This window comes from Hemicordylus capensis, chromosome 1 (genome assembly GCF_027244095.1).
Source record: "Hemicordylus capensis ecotype Gifberg chromosome 1, rHemCap1.1.pri, whole genome shotgun sequence".
In the NCBI taxonomy this organism is placed as follows: domain Eukaryota; kingdom Metazoa; phylum Chordata; class Lepidosauria; order Squamata; family Cordylidae; genus Hemicordylus; species Hemicordylus capensis.
This window is the reverse complement of record NC_069657.1, coordinates 143,071,025-143,094,066: the sequence shown is the minus strand read 5'-3', so window position 1 is coordinate 143,094,066 and position 23,042 is coordinate 143,071,025. Positions and strand designations below refer to the sequence as shown.

At 44.4% G+C, this 23,042-nt stretch overlaps 1 protein-coding gene across 1 annotated transcript; it reads right to left on the bottom strand.

The window, feature by feature from the left end:
* Window positions 1-123: 123 nt before the first annotated feature.
* LPXN (leupaxin) lies at window positions 124-21,627 on the bottom strand. The gene is made up of 9 exons (XM_053285237.1): window positions 21,520-21,627; window positions 16,814-16,992; window positions 14,725-14,783; window positions 11,315-11,414; window positions 9,426-9,593; window positions 8,889-9,062; window positions 8,630-8,711; window positions 3,848-3,996; window positions 124-2,793 (listed from the first exon to the last, which is right to left on the bottom strand). The coding sequence occupies exons 1-9, from the start codon at window positions 21,530-21,532 to the stop codon at window positions 2,527-2,529; spliced, it is 1,191 nt and encodes a 396-aa protein (XP_053141212.1). The 5' UTR covers window positions 21,533-21,627; the 3' UTR covers window positions 124-2,526.
* Window positions 21,628-23,042: the final 1,415 nt, after the last annotated feature.

The following is a 23,042-nucleotide window of genomic DNA, read 5'->3' as shown; positions in this document are numbered from 1 at the left end:
CTCTGGCTTGTTTGTTATTGGGAGGTGGGAAGGGTTTTCTTCCGGTAGTGAAAAAACAGTTATTAAAAGCTCTAGAATAAGCAGATATGGATAAGTTGTTCATGGGAAAAACTTACTTTTAACTAAATGGGCTTCTTTCGAAGCGACACCCTTTTATTTCTTGCAGGAATATAAAATACTTGGCAACTAGAATTCAGTGTGTTTATACCGTTAAAATTTCCTGTTTACAAATAAAAATAAAATTTGAAAAATATATAATTTTGTTGCCAAAAAAGTGCAACATTTTCCAGGAAATGAATATTTTTCATTATTAATTGAAAAATCATGTTTTTATTTCACCAGCTGGAAGTGATCCCAGAATCTAGATTTCAATGAAGGTTAGGCAGGGCAGGCTCCAAGGAGTCCTCCATGGTTTGGCAAAATACTCTCCATGGGCCCCCTCTCTGCATGGATGGACCCTGACAGAATCTCTGCTACCATCATACAAAAGCTGTGTGTGCAGAGGTGGTCTCAGGAATCAGCAGTGGGCCCTTCTGAGGGCCCTGGACAGCTGCCCAATGATGCTGACTCTGAGATTAGGAGGTCATTCACACAATCAAAAACTGTGTTCTATCCAGGTTTGGGAGCTGTGTATGCTCCCAGTTTTCAGTTGTGTGGTAGGAGGAAAACCTGGGTAGCTTATACCTCTAGGTATTATTCAGTTGACCTTAGAAGCTATACATATGGGATATATGATGGAACCAGATACTTTGATTGTCTTAGGTAAGATATTGGATTAGATCCTCAGCTGCAGGGGCATGTCTAGGGTGGGGCAGGTAGGGCAAGTGCCCCGGGCGCCACTTGAAGGGGGGTGACATTTTTTTAAATTAAAAAAATTTAAAAATGGCCACCAAAAACAAAATGGCCATCATGCATGCTCAAATGGCCATGCCAGGCCTCGCAGAGGCCATTTGAGCATGTGTGGCAGCCATTTTGTTTTCAGCGGCCATTAAAAAAAAATTAAATGGCCACCGCACATGCTCAAATGGTCCCTGTGAGGCCCTTAAGGCCAGTGGGGGGAGGGGGAACCTTTGCAGACCCCCTCATGGCCTTTAGGAAGCCCCCCGAGGGGCTACAGGTAAAAAATTGTTTTTTAAAAATTTAATATAATATACGTCACTGTACACATATTCAGATTGGCACTATGTGCAGAGAATCAGGGCTTGTGAATACTGAGCTGAAGCTTATGAGCTAGGATTGTATTCATTTGCTCTTATTTTGCTTCTTGTGATAAGTGAGTTCAATGTGATGTCTTAATAATGTGGCTATTAATAGTAAGTTTGTCTTTGAATCAGTGTGAAGTCCTTAGTATTAAGCCCCACTGGGAGTTTCTTGCTCTCTTTCTCTCATTTTAACTGTCTTTATGAAATACTAGAATATATTCCAAGCAGTGACACAGTTTACTCTGCATATCCTTTAATTATTTTCAGAGTATCTGGGAAAAGTCAAATTCTCCATTTATTTTTAAAACTTATGTAATAGTGATGCTACAATGCATAGTAGAGAATTAGACAGGCACTTCTGTTTAGTTTTCCAAGTACACCTCCACATAGTATTTGGGTATTTCATGAGCCCCAGCATACTGAAATTTGTAGTTTTCCAGCATTTTTTGGTCTGGCTACGTCTGCTACTGAATAGTTTTTGAAATATTAAAAGGTTAACAAGCTTGACTTGTATTTTTGAGCTGATATTATGGTAAAGTTATCTGAAAGATGGGTGTCAGATGTTTGGCCAGGGGGCGCAATTTCAGTGCTTGCCCTAGGCGCTATTTTCCCTAGACATGCCTCTGCTCAGCTGGTATAAGCTGGCAGAGTTATTTGAAATTTAGTGAAGTACAGTGAAATCTAGAGGTCGTTCTCATGACCAATACCGGGATGGAGAGGGCGGGTGTGGGGGGGAGGGCAGGGTGCAACCTACCTTCCCCCAGATGATAGATAGTTGTGCCTTCAGTGCACAAGCCACACACCCAACACAGTCTGCACTGCTGGATTATCTGTGCTGCTCCCAGCCGTGTGGATAAACAGAAGCCCAGACTCATTTTCCCAGCCTCTGAATATCTCACAAGGCACCGTGCTTGTTGGGCGATTCCCCTGATAGATGGGTTCTCTAGGCGCCTGTCTCTGTGTCCTGGCACGATCCCAGCAGCCGGGTTAAGGGCATGATTGATTGTCTGGGGGAAGGTAAGTTGCACCCTGCCTTCCTCGCAACTCGCCCTCCCTGGTATTAGTCGTTACCACCTCTCTGGGTTTTCTGAAGCAGGCTACTGAATTTATGGTAGTGGAGACTAAGCAATATTTTTGGTCCCTGCAGTTCTTACCATCTAATCCTATGCTCATTTACTTGGCAGTAAGTATTTCCAGTGGAACCTTCTCCCTAATAAAGGTGCATAGGATTGAAGCTGTAATCCCTTTCAGGACATCTGTCTTTCCCTTATTGTCCTTCGAGTATAGTTCTTGGGAAGCCTTGAAATTTCCTCACATTTGCCAGTCAAACAAAAAGCTTGCTAAAACAAGAGTGACAAAAGGCCTTGTCATTTTGCTCTTGAAAGATGCCGTTGTGCAGTTGGGTAAGGCAAAAGGCACAGACAAAGTGCTCTGGATGGAACTTGTGTCCCATAGCACTGACACAGCGCCCAACAATGGGCTTCCCACAACCATGGCACACAGTCCCCTGACGATAGTGGAAGTGAAGCTCACAATATGGACGGCCGTCCAATTCGAAGAAGGAGCCATTGGCAAAGCTGCACATACAGTCCTGAAAGCAGAGGAAGACTGTGTCAGGGCACCAAAACATTCCTGAGGCTGACATATGGACAAGCAATTCATTGTCCTGCACTAGGCCAGGACAGTTTTCAAGACCACAACCAGCCAGCTGCTATTTGAAATAAGTCCTGAACATTCAAGATTTTGATTTGTTTGATCAAATATTCATTGAATTCAAATTTGGACATTTCAAATTTGAATTGTATTTTAAAATTCCAGTAACAAGTTCTCAGTTTGGAGATGAATTATTTTTGTAAGTGGAAACTTATATTAAAAAAACAAACACACACACCTGAATTTTGGATTTTAAAATGGAAATCTTATATTGTCTTTTTTGATGTGAAACTGTAGCCCTAACCAAACATTATCTAGTGTGTGAAGCACAGCATCCATGCTTTAGATAATATCTGATTAGCTTTTAGACAGCTGCCAATTCAGTGTGGGTTGCAGAGTATCTAACCGTTTTATCAAAGCTAAAGTGTCAAAACTAATATTTGAATTTTGAAATTAAGATTTTCACAATTCATTTTTAAGCTGAACTTTGCAATTAACATTTTATTAAATATCACTTCAACAGTTTTCAGTTTGAGGGATTTCATGCCACAAAGACTGCAATTCTGCCCACAGCTAGGTCACTTAAATCCTGTTGAAGTCAAAGAGATTTAAGTAACCTAAATGTATGCAGGAAAGTCCTATTTCAGTTCTATAATTCTGGAATTTATGACATTGTCTAAATGGACAAAAGGAGATTTGGCTCAGGAAAAATTGAGCTGTAAACAGCAAGTAGGCTGCGGTACAAAGGAAAAATAATAGACTACTATAACTTTACAACGTTTCATCAAACATTGCTGAAATTTGGCCAGATTATAGCCCACCTCAAATAGATTCCTTAAGATGCAGCTCCCCCTTAATGCAGGCACTTTTGTGGCTGCATAATTCCTGTCCCCATCACCAACTTCTTCAATAAGATTGGATGGACTGTGTACATTTTCAGTCCAGCTATCCATCATGGTCTCAAACAGCCATGGCCTATTCTGTATACTTACTCCACACACAAAGCACTCAGGGTGCCAGACAGCATTCAGTGCTGACAGATACTGGTCCATCACAGGCCGGTCACAGCTTCTGCACTTGGGAGAAAAAATGGCCAGGAAATCCTTCCGACAGTATGGCTTCCCATTCTTCTCATGGAAACCTGTGGAGACAAGTTTGAGAAGGTAACTATGGATTTTTTCACCCATAGTGCAGCATGTGAAATTAAAGATATAATAGCTCTCTCTACTTAGAGAAGATGAAGGGAAGGTATTCTTATTGTACCGTGACATCTCAAACGAATTCAATGTGGCACCTGCAAAAACGCTTGGCACCAAAGCAACATCTATTGCACCCAAATCTTCTATGATAGCTATTAATGCATACCTGTTACATGCCCTTTGCACACACAGCAGTCCTATGTGAGACACCAATTAATAAGTCTCTAGTGGCAATAAATGAAGGTGTGCCATAAGAAGAGAGCCATAAGAAGAGAGTTTCCATGAGAAGTGCAAAATTGCTTCTGTGTTTTTCTTTAGCAAGCCTGTAAAACTTGTGACCCACCAAGCCAAACAGGTGCACCAGCCACCTATCAGAACCTAGCAGGGCTTTGATAGACTTCCTCTTATAGCTACCTGCTTAGGACTGGCAAAATTGGGTCTGGCAAACATCTGGCAAGCCACAAGAAATGGTTGGTGAGCTGCACACAGCCTATGGGTCAGAAGTTGTGCATCTCTGTTTCCTGGAGAGTCTGTTGTGAGCCTCATTTCTCAGTGTGTGAAGCAAGTTGCACTAATTAGGTCAAAGAAAAGGAAGACATCAGCACAGAAGCAAAGCACAGAGGAAGCCTCAAAAGGGACACTAATGGTTGGAAATGGAGTTCCAGTGCATCGAATTTTTGCATCAACTATCCTAATGACCACTAGGGGCATTGGGAGTAGACATAGTTAGTGAAGGTCTCCTTACCTGTCCCTGATTTGCCTCTACTCTATGACCCCTGCCTTGACTCCTCAGGTACTTCCTGTAGTGAGTCAGTCCTCTTCCTTTCCTCCTAGAGAGAAGATGGAAACATCTTTCTCTCTCCCTAAAGTAAAGTTGTGCTGTTGAGTCGGTGTCGACTCCTGGCAACCACAAAGCCATGTGGCTTTCTTTTGTAGCACACAGGAGGGGTTTACCATTGCCATCTCCTGCGCAGTATGAGATGAAGCCTTTAGCATCTTCCTATATCGCTGCTGCCCAATAGAGGTGTTTCCCATAGTCTGGGAAACACACCAGCGGGGATTCAAACCAGCAACCTCTTGCTCCCTAGGCAAGTTACTTTACCGCTGCACTATTAGGTGGCTCTTCTCTCTCCCTACCTATCCATTATGTAGCTGATAGATAGGACTAGGTCTTTCCTATCTCAAATGTACTTCACCAATAAACCTATTTAGTTTAGACTATACAACAATCTCCATGCGTGTTCTTTCAATAATTGCAACAACTAAACTCAGCACTCTACTCTGTAACTGGGTAGCTTCTTTTTGCGCTTTGCTAAATAATCACACACCTCAACACTGATCACAGTTGATTAAGGTCCACCAGGGTTTGAGTCAAATGATTCTTTAGGGGCATGTGAACCTGTTTCATCAAGATATCTAAAGCAATTCTTCATGTTATCTCCTACAGTAAAAGTCTGCCCTGGGCTACACATGCTGCAGAAGAGATAATAGAATCTTGGGGTGGTAGAGTGAATTGCACTACTTGAGACTGCTGGTGAGGGATGCCATTCTGAATGCTTTGCCATATAAAAGAAGACTCCTCGCAAGAAAAGAAAAGAAAAGCTAAGCAGGGAGAAAGCTTCATGCCCAGCTTGTTCCCAGTGGTGCTAAGTTTCCTCTTGCAGGGTTCCTCCTCCCTCCGCTATACAGGAGCATTCAAATATATGATCCCTCCACCTGAAGTAAGAAGTACACCATTCTACTCTGCCACCTTAGAACTCCACTACCTCATTCCCACCAGAGAGACAGAGCTTTTCTTTCTTTCTTTCTTTCTTTCTTTCTTTCTTTCTTTCTTTCTTTCTTTCTTTCTTTCTTTCTTTCTGCTGATGCACCATCTTCTTTCAAGATGGTGGTCACTCAAAATATAGGCAACATCCCTTTTATTACTTGTGTTTATAGTCGGAAACAAACCAAATTCACAGCTCATGGTACTCTGGGAGGGGGTCCTAAGTAGGAGCCATCCTGTTAAAAGAAGCAGAAAGTAGGCTCACTTAGTTTAACTTAGAACTTAGAACTGTTCGTTGGTCCTACCAATGGCTATAGGCCACTTCCAGCTTCAGAGGCAAGCTGCTAAATACCAGTTGCATGCCCTCACCTCTTGCCTGTGGGCTTCTCAGAGGCATCTAGTGGGGCACTGTGTGAAACAAGATGCTGGACTGGATGGACCTTGGGCCTGATCCAGCAGGGCTGTTCTTATGTTGTTAACCATGGCCTGCCTTTTTCCACCTGTTGTTTATCTTTGCTTATGTTACCTCTCCTTAGCAGTTAATTATCCCTGCTCCCCAAGCCTCCCTGCTTCCCCTGTCCCAAACCTCTAAAGACAAAGAGAAATGGAAGGAGATAAAATCAGCATAGAATAAAAGAGGAGAAAGATGGTTTGTAGTTCTGTGATCAAGATCCCTCAAGGTGATCTGCCTGGCTTTTGGTTTGTCTTTGGAACAGTAGTCCACTTGGGCTCAAATCTATTTTTTTCTGGACTTAAGTAGGTTCATTATTACAACTCCAGTTGTAGTCAGTCAGATTTACACACACACACACACACACACACACACACACACACACACAAACACACACCCCGCCCAAGCAAATGTAATTGCTGTGGCAGATCAAATTGCTCACACTGGTTAAGTCGCTAGGCTCATTCATATTGATTCAGAGAATAATCTAGAACATTCATGAGTTGGTCACAACACAGCTTTGCTGAACTCCAGTGACAGAACTTTTCTTGAGGGACAACCCATGATTGCACAAAGCAGTTTTCTGCACTGGAACCTGAGCCACCACACCAAGGATTATGAAACTATTGCTAATGTGTGCAAGTCTCTGAAAGTTGCTTCTTCTGGCATGATGAAGCAATCAAAGGGGGAAGCAGTTCTCATGAGGAATTGTCCCTGATGACAAAGAGCGGTTGCCATGAGTTGGCATAAGAAGCCAGCTCATTTGGAGACCAGGGAGGATGTGGACTCAACTCACTCACAACATTTTCTGCACTAGTTATAATGAGCAGTTTGGGGACAGGAACTCACCACTAAGTGCTCCGTGATTCACTGGGGGGCCAATTACTGGAGCTGGGCTCTTGGGAGCACATTAGTGCCGGTCTGGGATCAAAGTCCCATGGTGGGCATGAGCATGTTTATGCTCTTCTAACAGTTATCCGCAAAAAGGGGAAATAATAAGTCCCTGTGACATGCCATCCACTAGCAAAGACTGAAACACATACACACCTCTCTCTCTCTCTCTCTCTCTCTCTCTCTCTCTCTCTCTCTCTCACACACACACACACACACACACACCTATTTCCAGGAGACAAAGAGCGGGATGGCCTTCAAGAATAACTGATGCTAAAGTCCACAGGTACATAGGAACATAGGAAGCTGCCATATACTGAGTCAGATCATTGGTCTATCTAGTATTGTCTTCACAGACTGGCAGCGGCTTCTCCAAGGTTGCAGGCAGGAATCTCTCTCAGGCCTATCTTGGAGAAGCCAGGGAGGGAACTTGGAACCTTCTGCTCTTCCCAGAGCGACTTCATCCCCTGAGGGGAATATCTTGCAGTGCTCACACATCAAGTCTCCCATTCAGATGCAACCAGGGTGGACAAGTCATCCTTGCTACAAGACCAGCTCTCCTCTCCATAGAAAAGGAGAGTAGAAAGGGGTCTTCACAGCTACTAGAGTAACTCCAAGAACAAATGGGTAAGCTTGGCAGGGGAGATTCCCAATGCTTTCGCCAGCAGTGATCAAATGGTCTCTCATATAGCAGAGGTTAGAAAGAATCGTGTGTTGGACGCCTCACCAAATGGATCACCACCTCATAAGCCTGACAGTGTGCCTTATAATAGGTCAGTGTGAGCAAAGTAAAAATCATTCATGTTTTTCAGCCTCAAATCTTGACAAAGTAGTTGTGATGCTGCCATCCCCACCTCTATGGCCACCTCAGCATGTTTGCTTAGTGCTCCTGGATAGGTGATTGTGTTGCTCCTGCTTTCAGCTATGCCCCTGGGCTAAGATCAGGCTTTGGTGTCCATGTAAAAACCAGGGGCATGAGCCAGCCCAAGTTAAGCATTCCTCATTGGTTTCAATGGGACAGTCGAACAACTTCCTCATTGATATCAGTGGGACCTAGAAATACTAGATTGTACCCCAGACAGTTGTCTCTATTACTCTGTTGAGCCAAGAGCATAGGAATGCATCAGGTTTTACAAATGTCTCCATATATAGCTATGCCCTCAGCTCATATTTAGTACAGCATATGAACACACACACACACACACGAGATTAAAAGCCCTGGGGATAACATTATGTCAGAGCTGGCCTTGGATTAATCTCTCCACTCACCTGCTGAATCACCACCTAATGAAACAACTATTTCCATCCAGCAGATTTTGTAGAGCTGGAAGGAGAGCCATGGTCTAAAATGGCAGGTAAAGGGTGAAATGGCAAGTTCCAGGACAAGTTCATAGAGTTATGTATGGCACATGCAAGCACGTACAAAGGCAAGGCAAGGGCCAGGGATTCAGGGAGGTAAAGGACGCACCATCATTGCCGAAGACCTTCCCACAATGAGCACAAAAGAAATGCTCTGGGTGCCAGGTCTGGTCCATAGCAGTTAGAATTTTCTGAAAAAAGAAGAAGAAAAGGTTATTGGATTGTAACAGTGATATTAAAAGTGCAAAGACAGGTGGTAAGGCAGAATGGAGCAGAGAGTGGACCTATGTCCTGGTTTGTCCCTGCTCTCTGTTGGAACTTTCTCCAAAGGAAGTTGATAGCCAGAAGACAAGGCCAATAATACGTACCTCATGGATGGGTGCAGTACAGTAAGCACAACGGGGGGTGAAGAGCTGATGGTAGTCTTCCTGGCAGTAGGCCTTGCTGTCCCGCTCAAAGAAGGGGGAGGAACCCACTTCCTTTCCACAGTGAGCACAGGTGAAATGTTCTGGATGCCACGTCTTTCCCAGTGCTGTAACTACCTAGAAACCAGAAAACCCAAGGGCTTTACAGAAAGCTCAGTTCAGAGACACACTTTTCTTTCCAGTAGAAGGTCTGCAACAGAAACCAGATGTCCTCAAAGGGCCGTGTTTCTAATGAGGGCTCCCTCCCATTTAGTTCAGACACCGCTGAACAGAGAGGTCAAAACCCCTCAGCAGTCTGTGACAGATATCATAGGGACAGTTTGCATGAAGAGATAACCCTGACTTCCTCCCGGGGGCCAAACTAAATACTCCCCAAAGCAGGAATTTGTTTTGACCTGTGACTAACCGGCAGTTGTTCACTGCAACCCCTGTGGGACCAAGAACCACTAAAAAGCTGTTTTCATGGTCCACACTTCTCACCTTTCCAGCAATGGGTTTGTGGCAGAAAGCACAGTCACCCTTCGACACAGTAGCAACACCAAGATCTTGCATCTCCTGAGTCAGGCCCTCCAGCATGCTGTCCAGAGTGCCAATGGTAATATATTCCTCTGATGGCGGCAATCCTGTACTTTTCGCCCCATCTGAGACCTGCAGAAAAGCAAATGACTTGAGCATGAGAACTTTCAGCATTCTGTACCTGCCACAATCTCTCTTTCCTCTCCTCTTCTCCCCCTGTCCATTAGAAACATAGCTGTTTCTATATACCAGAAAGGAAGAAGCACCAGGCCTGAGACTATATCTTATCCTTTTCCCTCCTGAAACACAAGGTGCATAAAATGCACCTTATTTTCAGGATCCAGGTGATGTTTAAAAAGATCCTTTATCCCGCTACCCCTTGTTTTCTCTCATTTTCCATTTCGGAGCTGCTCCTTGGGCTCTTTGTAAGCACTTGCATGTTTCAGTACACTCCTCCCCCAATTTTTACTTCAGGTCATTCTTCATGGCATTCCCTATATTTCTAAGAAACATTTTTGGAATCTGTCAGGCCTTCTCTCTCTCTCTCTCTCTCTCTTTAATCCCTCCCTCATGTTGGAAGTGAAGGACTCTGCGCTGTCTCATGCCTCAATGACAGAGGGGGACAGACTAGTGAGTCAGAGGGCTAGAGGGGTCAGGACATTGGTCATTCCTCCCCTCTACTGTTCTGATACTATCCCTTTGATATGTAGATTTCTACTTTCAGGGACTTCCTTCCTTCCTCCCTCCCTCCCTTCTCCCTAACACACACACACACACACTCACCTCTCTCCCTGCACCATGTGTGCAGGGATGCAGACAGCATTTCTCTGCATCCAGCTAGCTAGCTAGATTAGAGACTCTATCTCTCCACTTTCCTATCTAGAATGGAGTTCTCCAATAAAGACTCCTTATATTGATTTGAAACTATGAACTGGCTCCAAGTTTCTTTTGCTCTCAGCAAACACACATGCCTGGGCAGACTCCACTGTGTTTTGCCTCTGTGCACTCTGCTGTAATAGAAGGGTATCTCTTACCAGAGAGAATTCCCAACCCCTCAAAAACTGCTTCTGCAAAACTTTTCTTGAGGTTTCCTGAACCACTATGCAGAGACCTGTTCCGTGTTTGCCCATTTACTATTCCTTGCCCTACATCCAGTGGCCCTTGGGGAAAAGAACTCCCCAGGGAGTTACACATGAACCTCTCTCTCTCTCTCTCTCTCTCTCTCTCTCTCTCTCTCTCACACACACACACACACACACACCAGGCCTGTAATCCCTAGTGCCTCTAATGCTCTCTAGCTCCCACCCTCCATATCCCTGCCTGTTCCACAGTCACAGTACTTGAGAAAAATATTTACGAGGGCAAAGAAAGAACAAAGAAGTTTTTTGGGGGGGAGGGGAGTTCTGTCCCACAGGCAAAGGAAAGACCAAAACAGCTTCTGTCTGCTGACAGTCATATCTCCCGGTGGCCAGACCCAACAGGAAGCAGCTGCGTGCTTCCCCACTGCACTTGCCTGCTAAGACACTCCCCTGGACAGGCAGGCCTAGGCATCCTTCATCTTCTCCTGTCCCCTCACAATCTTTGCCAGTTCTTTTTACCTTTAGTAAATTCTACCCTCTCCCTTCTTTTTTCTCCTGACCATGCTACTTTTATGTATGATGTAAGCTCCCTGGGTAGGAGTATGGCATTTCTCCACTAATTTGCAATATCAAACCCATGATGTAATATCGATGCAGTCATGTCATATTGTGCTTTCTCTTGCATTTTGCTACAGTCCAGCCTTTCAGTCTGCACGACGTTTTTACTGTTCCTTCAACACAGAAGTCCTTGGGGCCAGTGTATCCATGATTCACCTTGGTCTGCATTGTTCCCAAAGAAGCCAAGAGGTCATCCAGCTGTTGAGCAGCTGAGGTAGAAGGAGCTGAGATCAGTGGCTGTGGAGGTGGCACCTTGCTGCAGAGGAGGAGACAAAGCCACATTTATGAATGGGGAAGGGAAAGGAAATCTTGAAACCTAGCAAGAACTATGTTCCCAGCTCCCATCCTTAACCCCTTCTGCATGTCACAAAGCCCAATCTCCACTACTCACTGACCCTGATTGGCCTCAGGAACTTACCTCAGACTGTGCTGCAAGCAAGCAAGCAAGCAAGCAAGTCCCTATATCTTCACTTGGTCTCAGGTGCATGGATTGGGGAGGGGTGGAGCTCAGAGTACATGCTTTCCATGCAGAAAGCCCCAAATTCACTCACCCCCCCCCCAGGAAGGGTGAAGAAACTCTTTCTGAAACCATGGAGAGCTGCTGCCAATCAGTGCAGACATTTCTGAACTGGATGAACCAACAGTCTGACACAGCAGAAGGCAGTTTCCTCTGAGTCAATGGAACTGCACCACACAAGAAGCTACACGACAACTTTGCAAGCCTCCACCACGCCCTGGAACAGAAGCTCAGTGTGAGCGTCACAGCCCACACAGTGGGATGTTGCACAAATCTCATGCAACAGGATGCCTCTTCTTCATGTACAATTAGCTTAGTGCGAGTGTGACAAATTGTCACATGCAGCGTCAGAAGTTTCCCTTAGGCTCAAAGTGCACATTCAGGTCAAACATACAATTTTGGTTCCTGTATTAATTTGGCCCTTATAAAGGGATTGTTCTGACAGGAACCAAAGAGGTGTTCTGACAATAGGAAGAAGATCAAATTGTAACAAATCTGATCTGACACCTCTTCCTTGGCGGCATTCATTCTTCTAAAGGCAATTTAAGACCTTCACCAGGCTCCGTACTAGCATACGACTCGCTTTATGGATGACAATTAAGCTAGGTTGTTCTTTCCAAGAACAGGTTATGCCTACTTGGAATTCAGAATTATATATATATTTTTTTGTTTTTGCTTATTTTAATTATTTATACTCTGCTTGTAGCTATAAGGCAAAAGGTTGAATCACAAGGGTTCTTGGAAACAGAGAATGAGTAATGTCTAGCCCAAGGTATACGTAAAATCAGGCTTAAGACTGTGCAACATTATTTTGAGAGTATTCCAGCTGTTTAAAATGCCAACATAGTTCCCTGTTCTGAAAAAGAATAGAAAAAGCCCATACTATACTTAAAGGAATCAATTTGTCCCTATTAGAGTTGCAAAAGAGCCATGATTTGGGACATTTCAGTCTGCAGTATGGATAAATAAGATAAAATCAATATTCAAAATCAATAGACCTTAACTGAAGACAAATCAAAGTTTTTAAAAAGTATTCTTGCCACACACACACACACACACAAAAGAGTTCTTGCAAGTGGACCTATACCACTTGCTGGAATTGTTGATCATCCCCACCCACCTATGGGGGTGTATTTGTCGTCCAACAGGCCTTTCCCCTCTCTAGGTTCAACTGGATGTTCCAAACATCTAATTAGCCCAGATTTCCAGCATGTTATAATCAGACTATCAGAATCAGGTTAGAATTTAACAAAGTTTTCTGAGACTTTGAAGCACACCCATCACAAGATCACAGTGAGTGACAGGCTATTTAATGTCTTATTTAAAAAAATAAAAGATTAGTACTGGGAAATCTGAAAGTTATAAATGAATAGGAAAGATGATGGTGACAGTTCTAATGATAAAAAGTAATTTATTAACTAGAACAAGAAGAGATTTAAGATAAGAGATATGGTTATTAGTTTGATAGAAATGTAGAGGTTACACCCAGAGAACAAGAAAGAGGTTGTCATTTTAGAATATCAGAGATAAGATTACGGGATTGTGAGCCCTTTCTCAAGATCGGTGAGAAAGGGCTCAAGAGAGAGTGGGGAGGAACGAGTGGTCGTCCCTGCAGACAACCAAGTAGGTCATCCTCTGCGCACCTCCCACACGGGCAGCCCAGCTTGGAGTTGCACGGAGCAGGGCAGAGGGATCTGGGGCCGGAACTTGTTGTTCTGGCCTCCGGGCATCCCACAATGCAACATATGGCACGTGGGTTGCATTGGGGATTCCCCTGTCAGACGGCTGCTCTATGTCTCTGTAGCTCCTCGGGCTGAACTCAGCCTGAGGAGACACACGATATCTCTGGTAGCTGAGGTAAGAGTACGAGTGCAATTTTAGCCTCGGCTAACAGTTGGGTTAGTTAAAAGGGTTAGGTAGGCGGGAAGCGGAGGGATCCACCAGGGATCCGCTGCCCTAAGCAGGGTTAAGCTGGTTGTGAGAACAGCCTCCTCGTTTCAGTTTGTCACACTAAGCTAGCCCTGTGTGTTTGGTTTCATTGGATGGACAGATAGCTTGAGGAGTCACTCCTCAAAGTGGCTACTTGGCCTCTGTCCTGCCTCCCTGATGGACAAAGACTACACAGATTCTTAGAAATTCCCTGGCTGAGGAATGTGAAAGCTTCAGTCACTTTACAGTACTGACAGGTGACAAGGGCTAACTTTGGTTTGGTCCTCTTCTTGAACCAATGATTGATTTCAAAGATGGTCATCGGTTGACTTAAACACGCTGACCCAATTCTGTGTTTTACCCCTCCTTTGGGTCATTATATCAGCTGCAGTTGTGAGCTTGGCCTACCTGCTACTGAAGCAAGCTTTATATGGGTTACGTTTGTAGAAGCTTTTCTTAATATGTTTCATCCTTCTATGTCTTTCATATTCAGACTTACTTCAACAGCAAAACTATTATAAATAATAGTATCATCTAAATATTTTCAGCAAAACTGACTTATTGCCCAAGGCAATATATGGTTGCTCCTGAACTGGACACGACAAAACAGAATTAGAATCTGAAAATATGCTTGTTTACATCTGAGAAATAGTCCACTGACTTGGCAACAATAAACTACCTTTAGTCGGAGAGGCAATGAACCTTGCAGCTGCAGAATAAAAACAAAACACCACATCAGAAGAACGAAGGGTTGAAATATCTCGGTCCCCTCGTGACTGGAAACAGTATGGGGTTTTTTTAAAGTCATGCTTTTCTGTTTTGTGTTCTAGGCACTTCCTGCTGGCATGCTCTATGACATAAATCTTGCACATTCTAAGATGGAATAATATTACTTGAGAATTGCAATATGCTTGTATTTTAAATGTGGGAATCAGTGACCATGTCTAATAGCCCTTGCCTTAATACTAAATGAATCCATCCGTCCATCCATCCATCAATATAAAACAGCAACAGATAACAAGTCATACATATTTGCTTGAGGTCTGCAGAAGACTTCATTCAGAAAACACAGGGGCAGTGTGACAAAAGCTCTACTTTGTGTTCCTTCTGTAGCATTTACCTGTAAATATCTGCAGGATCATCATCTTCATGGTGCTGTGTGCCGTGTGGTGGTTGCACCTGAGAATGCACATAGAGTTGTTAATGTTTGTTGTTTTACTTTTAATTTTTTTTTTTTGTTTTACTGGTTTGACCATTTCAGACTTTTACTTGTATGCTGCTTTGAGAGGGTTTCATAGAAAAGTGTCCTATTCATGCAAGTCTTTTGGGGGAGACAATGGCTGACACGATGAGGAAAATTGCTCAAGGTAATCCAGTTGGAATTAAAAGGACAATTTAGGCAATACCTAACTGGTCCTTTTAATTTCAATGGGACTACTTTGATTTTCCTTATCATGTCAGCCAATGTTCTTATCTAAATGGATGGACTGATAGGTAAGAACATTAGCTGGCATCCAGACTAATGCAGCAAGAGAAGCAGGAGCAGCTCACCATTTCTGATGGTGCATCTCAGTTAGAAACTTAATTAATTGATTCAGGATAATAACCAGTATAGGAAAGCAGCATGGTTTTGGGCAGACAGTGGATGACATCTAGACTAATTCAGGACTTGCATTGCTAATGCTGTGCTGGTGCTTGGGTGGGGATGGGGCAATTCTCATCAGATCTCCCCTTTGCTCTGAAGCTGTAGCAGATTAAAGCTTTTGTCTCAGAGCAGCTCACATGATCGGGGAAAATGCTGAATCATCCCTGGTGAGCTGCCTGAGTGGGCTCATAAAACTATATGTATTATAGTTTCACAAAACTATCAAACTATTCTGTATTACCAATAGATTCAAAATGCCACCAAGCACCCTAAAACTTACAGAGAACCAGACCAGTGGATTGGGTGCTGTAATCCAAGGTCCCTCTGTAACTGGATATTGGACAAATACCAAAAAACCTTGCATGTGTATGCTTACACAGGATGAGGAAAACCTATAGCTGCTCTGCTCCTGAGGATGTGTTTGCACTGGAGAAATCCCCCTTCTTCTACTGAGTTAAAAACTCACTCTGAGAGGGTTGTAAAAAGTAAAAAACAAACAAACCAGAAAAACAGAAAAAGAAAACTTTTATTCAAAAGGCTACAAAAATAGGTTGTCTCAAGCTTCAATAATAGGTTGCATTTAAGAACGCTTAAATGATTACAGAGTTTTTTCAATTGTTACAGACTGGTTCCATCTGAGGCTGTCTCAGCTTTTAGAAACAGTTAAAAATACTTAGGAAGTTACAAAAATAGGTTGTCTTTATGCATGCTTAAATGTTTACAGAAGCTATTGCAATGCCCTAGGTGTGTTGAGCATAGGCTAGTGTTACTTATTTCAATTACGTTGCAGGCAAACAATAATAGAACAGTATCAGGAATATGCAAAAGCACACACATACAAAGAAATGTAAGTTCCTAACACACAGTCTGACTAAACAAACTGTTCCCTATGCTGAATTCCCTTTTCCTTGAACTCACCCAATTCCTGATGAGAATCAAGCTTCATGCAAGCCTTTCTTTCAAGAATCTACAGAGTTATTCCATGAGAGAAACCTCCATGCTGCCTTCAACCATGAGGGAGCAAAAGTCCATTGCCCCTCACTAAGCCTTTCTGCATGGCTGCACTTCTCTCCAACAAAGACCTCCCTTCTTGTCCCCAGAATTTCCAGCAACCACTTTCAAGGTCCCACCCACCTTGTGTACTGATTGGCTGCCCTGGAGTCCACCCTAGTGGGCTGCCCTAGTCCTTGTCAGTCTAGACAAGGTTTAACTTCCTGTTATCTCTTTAGAGGGAGGGCAGGCCGTTCATTACAGAAGCCTACTGTGCCTGCTCAAAATATGTCCCTGAGGGCTGCACAACCCGCAGGGACATGTTTTTGGCAGCAACAGTGGGCTTCAAAGTCAAGAGAAGAATGATGAAACCACCCCTTTCTCCATAGTACCAGTACTGCATTAATCTGGATGTCAGCTATTGGGTGCTGCTTTCCAATACTGGAAATTATCCTGCATCAGTAGCCTTGGATGACCAAGGACCAGAACAAATTTGCACATAATTCATCTTGAGGACCCTCTGCCTCCCATAACCTTCAATATGCTAAAGAAATAGACAGCCGAAGGAAAATACCGTTTTGGCTTGAGGAATTGGTTTCTTGTTCTGGATGGCTCTGGACTCTGCTGCCGCTGCCGCTGCCGCCTCTGGTTTCCCCTTGCTGTCACGGTCCAGAAGAAAGGAAACCTTTTTGGGTTCTGGGTCACTCACATCCAAACTTGCTGAAGTTTGTTCCAGTTCTGCCAGCAAAGCATCTGAAGAAGACCATTATGTTTTGAATCCTATTGTTCCCTTTGTCCCACCCCAATTTTGTTTCTACCCTGCTCTTTGAGACATCCCATCTGATTGTGAGTACTTTGGCAACAGGGTTCCATTGCCTTTATCAAATAAATTGCTGGTCCTTCTGATCATCCATGTTGGAGTAAGCCAAAGTGGCGGGAAAGGCCCTTGGCATTGCAGGCTGCTCCAAGCACAGGGGTGAGGGAAAGCCCTCCATGCCCCTCCCCCTGAAGGAGGGGGGCAAAAAAGGGGTGAATTGCTTTACCTATTCCTTGATTATACTGGGTATCCCAGAGTGGGTATACCTCATAAAGGGCAGGAGGGCACACTGCTCTGTAAGACAAGTATGACTAAGAACTGGAAATCCCAAACTGGCTTTTTTAGAGAGTGTGCCAAGACTGTGAGATAAAGGAGGCTACACAAATATAGGATCTCTATTATCAAGATCCCAAGTGTGAGCATGGATATGACACATCCTACATAAAGGGTGCCATCCAGTCAAACATTTTAAAACCTAATTGACTTCAATGGAAGAAGAGAGCAAACTCTAGCCCAGAGTTTCCCAGCCTTGGGTCCCCAGATGTTGCCAGACTACAGAGCCCAGCAATGGCCTTTGGCCCTTGTGGCTGGAGATGATGAGGGTTGTTGCCCAACAGTACCTGCAGACGTGAGGCTGGGAAGCCCTGCTCTAGCCCACTGGAAGCCATGAGGGAAGATGTTGTGCTTTGACTGGATGATAGGCACCCGCCGCCATTTAACCCTCCACATCCCAGAGCAGGGCTGAGCAAACCTGGCTCTCCAGAGTTGTGGTTGAATTGCAACTCTTATCACTCCCAGCTGCCATTTAGTTACAGCCCTTTCCTAGAAAATACCAAGCAGTGGCTGACCTCCAGGCTAATGCTGCACAAGTGCAGTGGACAAACATGCACCCCCGCGACACGAGAAGGTCATGTCGTTGAGCGGACGATGCTCAGAGTTGCTCAGCCCCTTGGCGCTCTTGGTCTTCTAGTGTAAGTGCTCCACTCCACTTCTGCAGCTCAGATCACTGAGAGCTTTGCATCCTTCCCTGCAACATGTGTGTGGATTGAGGATGAGATTCACAGCCGGAGGGGAGCAACAGTTTGTGCAGGCTCACCCTGTGGCACTGGTGCAAGCCTAGGCTGGACTGCAAGCCCTTGGCTTGGCTGAACCAGTTAGCCCAACATCCTTGCACTAGGGCGCCGTTAGCCTGGATGTCAGCCAATTTGTCTAGGAGCTCCGGGCAGGGGGGTGCCTCTGGGCAATGCCCCAGGTCTATTCCGAGATCTCTTCCATGCAGTCCTCAGAGCCAGAGGCGCTAGTTATTTGGGTTTTGAGCTAATGCTGTCTTGAAGGCTACAGGCCGACTGCTCTATCTACTCCACAGGGATATTTTAGTGGCATGCTTTTGTCCAAACTTTAAATAATATTTCTAATTTTAAAATAATTGCCTCTTGCCCTGAGCTGAAGGGATGAGGTAAGGCAGAAGGGGAATGTCAGTATGTACTCTCTACTTTACATCTTCCTTTACTACAAGGTGTCTATGCAATTGCCTCGCAGCCATCCTTGGGCCATGCAAGTCACCTTCTTCTCTGGCATTTGTCCGTACATTTGCTGCCCAGAATCAGGGCTAGCCTTGGGGTGGGTGAGCTGAGCAATCACCCTTGGTGGCTTGCAGTTTGTTTAGTGTACTATCTGTGGTGAGCTGGGGAGGGATAGAAGGGGGGCAACCCTGATATATGAACCATTGGGGTGGGTACTCCTTACTCAAATTGCTATTTACCCTAAGACTGGCACTGTCCAGGGTCTATCTCACATTAACTCCCCCCCCCACAAGATGCAATTAATGCTTGTCTGCCCCCCCTCCCACCCAGGTTCCTTGTAACAGGGATTCCCAGATGTTGTTGACTACAATTCCCAGCATCCCCAGCTACAATGGCCTTTGGCTAGGTATTGTAGGAGTTGTAATCAACAACATCTGGGAATCGGTGTTACAGGGAACCCAGGTCGCAGGGGTGGGTGGGCGGGGTGGATTTGCATACAAGCATCAATTGCATCCTTCATAATTTCTACTTGTTCCTGTTGCTTTTCTGGGCGCCTTTGCAAGCAGGTGTATGCCACAGTTTTCACTTTTAAAGATGCAGTTATGAAATCTTATGGCTTGAGCCTTCACAAAATAAGCTGACCATAATCAGAGAGGTGAGAACCACAAAGAAAGTCTCCATCTGTGGAAAAGACAGGTTGTTACCTCTCATCTCCCCTACCATGGGGCTCCAACATAGCTAGAAAAAAAACAAATGGCATGTCGATCCCAAACAATACCACAAAAAGGAGGTATGTGTGAACTGCCAGTGATACAGTGATGACATGCAATCAAGCCATTTCCTTCTGCCAGTCAGTTTCCTAGAAGCAGTTCAAGGCTTGCTTGTTCAGCTAACCACAACTAACTTCATGACTATTTGTGGCCGTTCTGTTCTGCATGGAAAAATGGTTTGCTGACATTATACTCTCCAGTTCTATATGCAATCAATTCTCCAGGCTTCTGGCCAAGAGATCTGTTTGATCTGGTTTGATCTGTAGAACTCGGGTTAGGTGGCAACCTGATGACCTTTTGTGAGTTAGAGAATAACTTCATTTCCATTTCTGAAGGCTTCTATATCCGTGCTGCCTACAAACCCTAACCCCCGAACCTACACTGTTTCATCAGTGATACCAGCCCTGTATTCTGGCTTGTCAGTTTCAACTCTGTTATTTCTCTTGAACCTCTCAGCAGCTTTCTTTCTGTATCACTGAAAATGGCATTCTTCTGGACCACCTTTCTGGGTAGAGCACCAGGGACACCAGTTGGTGGCTCTGGTCCTTCCTGAGGGGCAGGTTCCAGAAGGTGGTGCTGGGAGACTATTGTTCTCTGCAAGAATTAGCTACCAGGGTTCCACAAGGTTCAGCTTTGGCCCCCATGTGTTTAAACATCTACATATTAATAGCATTAATACATATTAATAGAGACGATATCGAGACAGAGATTGAGGAGATTCTCTGGGCAGGATTAGTGCTGTCTGTCTGCTCCCCCCACCCAGCTTAACAAATACTCCACATAGCTGACCACTATCCCCAAATATGGTGGTTTTTTGTTTTTTGTAAAAAAAACACTTTTAATTAGATTTGAATTTTTATATTCCAATTTAATGTTTTTATTCTGTAACTGTTTTATATTGTTGTGAATGTTTTGTAAAACTTCCTTGAGATTGTTTAATGAAAGGCAGTATAAACATCTAACAATTATTTAAAATAAAACAGTTCAGGGATAGTTGGTGGGATGGAGTAGCATACATGCCTCCCAGCCTAACCTAGATCAGTGTTTCTCAAAGTTTTTGGAGTCCAGAATGGAGGGGGTGTGTTCACATCTCGGCCAGATTTCCCCTGAAGTCCCTGCGAGTAGGGAGCATTTCACACGCAATTTGGGTTTTTCCACTTAGTGTAGTCTGATTTAGGAACGGGGTGAAAAAATAATCATTATTTGCATTGTTTTTTTGAGACCACTTTGAGTTCGCAGTAAAGCCTCCCAGGAAACTCACAGTAAAGCCTGCTGTGTGTAAAAGTCCCATGCAAAGGAAATGTGCTGAAGCCAGTAGAGAGCTGGGCAAGAGTGTCTACATGGAAATGCTCAAGGTCAGCATGTCAGTGGCCTCCTTGCAGCAGCGACAGCAGGCACAGGCAGGTGGGCGTCATCTCACCTGCTAGGCCCTTTGCTGCCTCTGTGCCCAGTGCAGGAGGATCTGTTCTCCCCGCCACTTTGTTCTCCCCCACCTCCTGCATCGGCAGCCCTGGTGGAATCATAACAGAGGCAACATAGCCATCTAACATTGGTCTGGCTACATCTAGAAAATTAACTACGCCTCTAATAATTAACCCCCTTCTTTTGTTTTCCAGTCCATTATTTTTTGCACTTTTAGCCTCCCTTAAATAGCCTTCCACCCTCTGCTATATCACCTGTCTTATTTGCTAAGCATTTCTATGGTCCCCCCACCCCGCAACTGAGGGAAGGTTTCTTCCATTTCTGCTCAAGAGGTAACTTCTTTCACTCCTCCAATTATTCGAGTTGCTCTTTGAATCTGTTCTAGCTTGAATTCATCTATCCTGACCATGAGTGACCCAAATAAAGTTACCCAGTTTCACCCAAATAATGTCTGCCTGCTTTTAATAGTTGCATGGCAGGCAGAATTTGGACACTTGCAGCGTTTTCCTGTTGTGGGGAAAGCTGCATTTGGTGCCTGTTCTGCAGTTGTTAAAGGCACAGAGATGCTGTCAGGAAATCTTTTGTGAGCCCAGCAATAGATGCTTGCTGGGTTTCTTCATCTCCTCAACACGTTCTGTGCTCTCTCCAACAACTCACCAGAATGAAGTGTCCTGTGTTGCCTGCACGGAGATAAAAAAACCATCGCTTCCATATGTTCAGGCCTTGTTAGAGTAAGAAAGTTGCTTACCTAAATCATCCATTGCCTATTTGCAAAGGGTCTTCTCTCCCCCGGTTTAGGGATTGGGTTTGTTGGGTGAAGAAGCCGAAGAGGAAATGAGCAAGATGGTGAGTGAGTGGGAAAGGGGTTTAGACAGACTTTTTCAGTTCCTCTCTCGACCTGAACTTCCTCTCTTCAAGGCTGAAGGGCTCTTTCCTCCAGCAAGTCACATTCTGAGAAGCTCAAAAATGTGCTCAAATTGTTGAACAGGAAGAGACAGCAGCCTTGTCTTATCAGGTATGTGCTCATCAACTGTGTACGTGATTGTATATGGAGCACCTATTATCAAACTGTGGAATTTTACTGGCAAAACACTCTTTGAATCTTTTCAGGTTGGGATGATGACCCACTGCTGGGAAGAAGAAAATCACTGAGGTTACCACTTGATAGGTGCTGAAAATCAGAAGACATCAGATATATGCTAGCATTCTTAATTCCTCTCCCTCTGTCTTTATGATGAGAGTACTCAATTTCTTAAAAGATCTTAGGCTTCAGGAACAAGGTATATTTGGTGAGGGCCATGGAGCAGTAATATGTGGGCAGAGAATCTAAATCACAACCATTCCCCATAGTTTTTAATTCAGAAACACATCCAGCTTGTACTGAGTGCGCCACAGTATGAATGCTCCTGACTCTTTTAATTAGTTTCTGGTAGTATTCCAAGAGACAGTATGAGGCTGGAGCTGAAGAGAAGGAGCATGATGTTTTTTAAGTATGGGGTAATAAGGATTCAAGTATGTGGGACAGAGAAATTGGACAGAAATATGCTCCCACATATGGTCCCCTCCAACCTCAGTAATAAAGGGTTGTGGTTTGTTTTTTTGTTTTTTTTTAATCATGCTGAATTGGTGCCATCACGCTCATGCATTCTCTCCCTGTTGGCATTGCCAAGGTCTTTTCGCAGAAGTTAAACACAATTCTTCAGAATCTGGCTACTTCGCAATCCCAACTCTAAATAACAGACCTGCCTCCCTTTAGGCACACTGTATCAGACTTCTTGCAGTGCATGGGTGCAAACAGGAGGTGGGGCATGGGGGTAATTTTGTGAAAATGTTGCTTTAGTGCAGGGCTGCACAACTTTGGCCGTCCAGGTGGTGCTGGACTACAACTCTCATCATTCCAAGCCACAGTGGCCAATAGTCAGGTGTGATGGGAGTTGTAGTCCAACATCTGCAGGCAGACTGAAGGGGTGCAGCCCTGTTTGCGGGGGGATCAAAACCCTCAGCTTGCATACATGAGGGTGAAACGCTGGGCACATACTTGAATCCATTCAGGAAATGCTGGAGGATTAGTACTGGGACCACAAGAAACAAAGTGAGATTGAATGTGCAAAGACTCTTGATCTAGAACAGGCCTGCTCAGCACCCCCCCAGCTGTTTTTGGCCTACAACTCCCATAATCCCCAACCACAGTGGCCAATAGCCAGGGATTATGGGAGCTGTAGGCCAACATCTGCAGGAAGCTTTTCACACAGGGCTTTTATTGCGAATCCA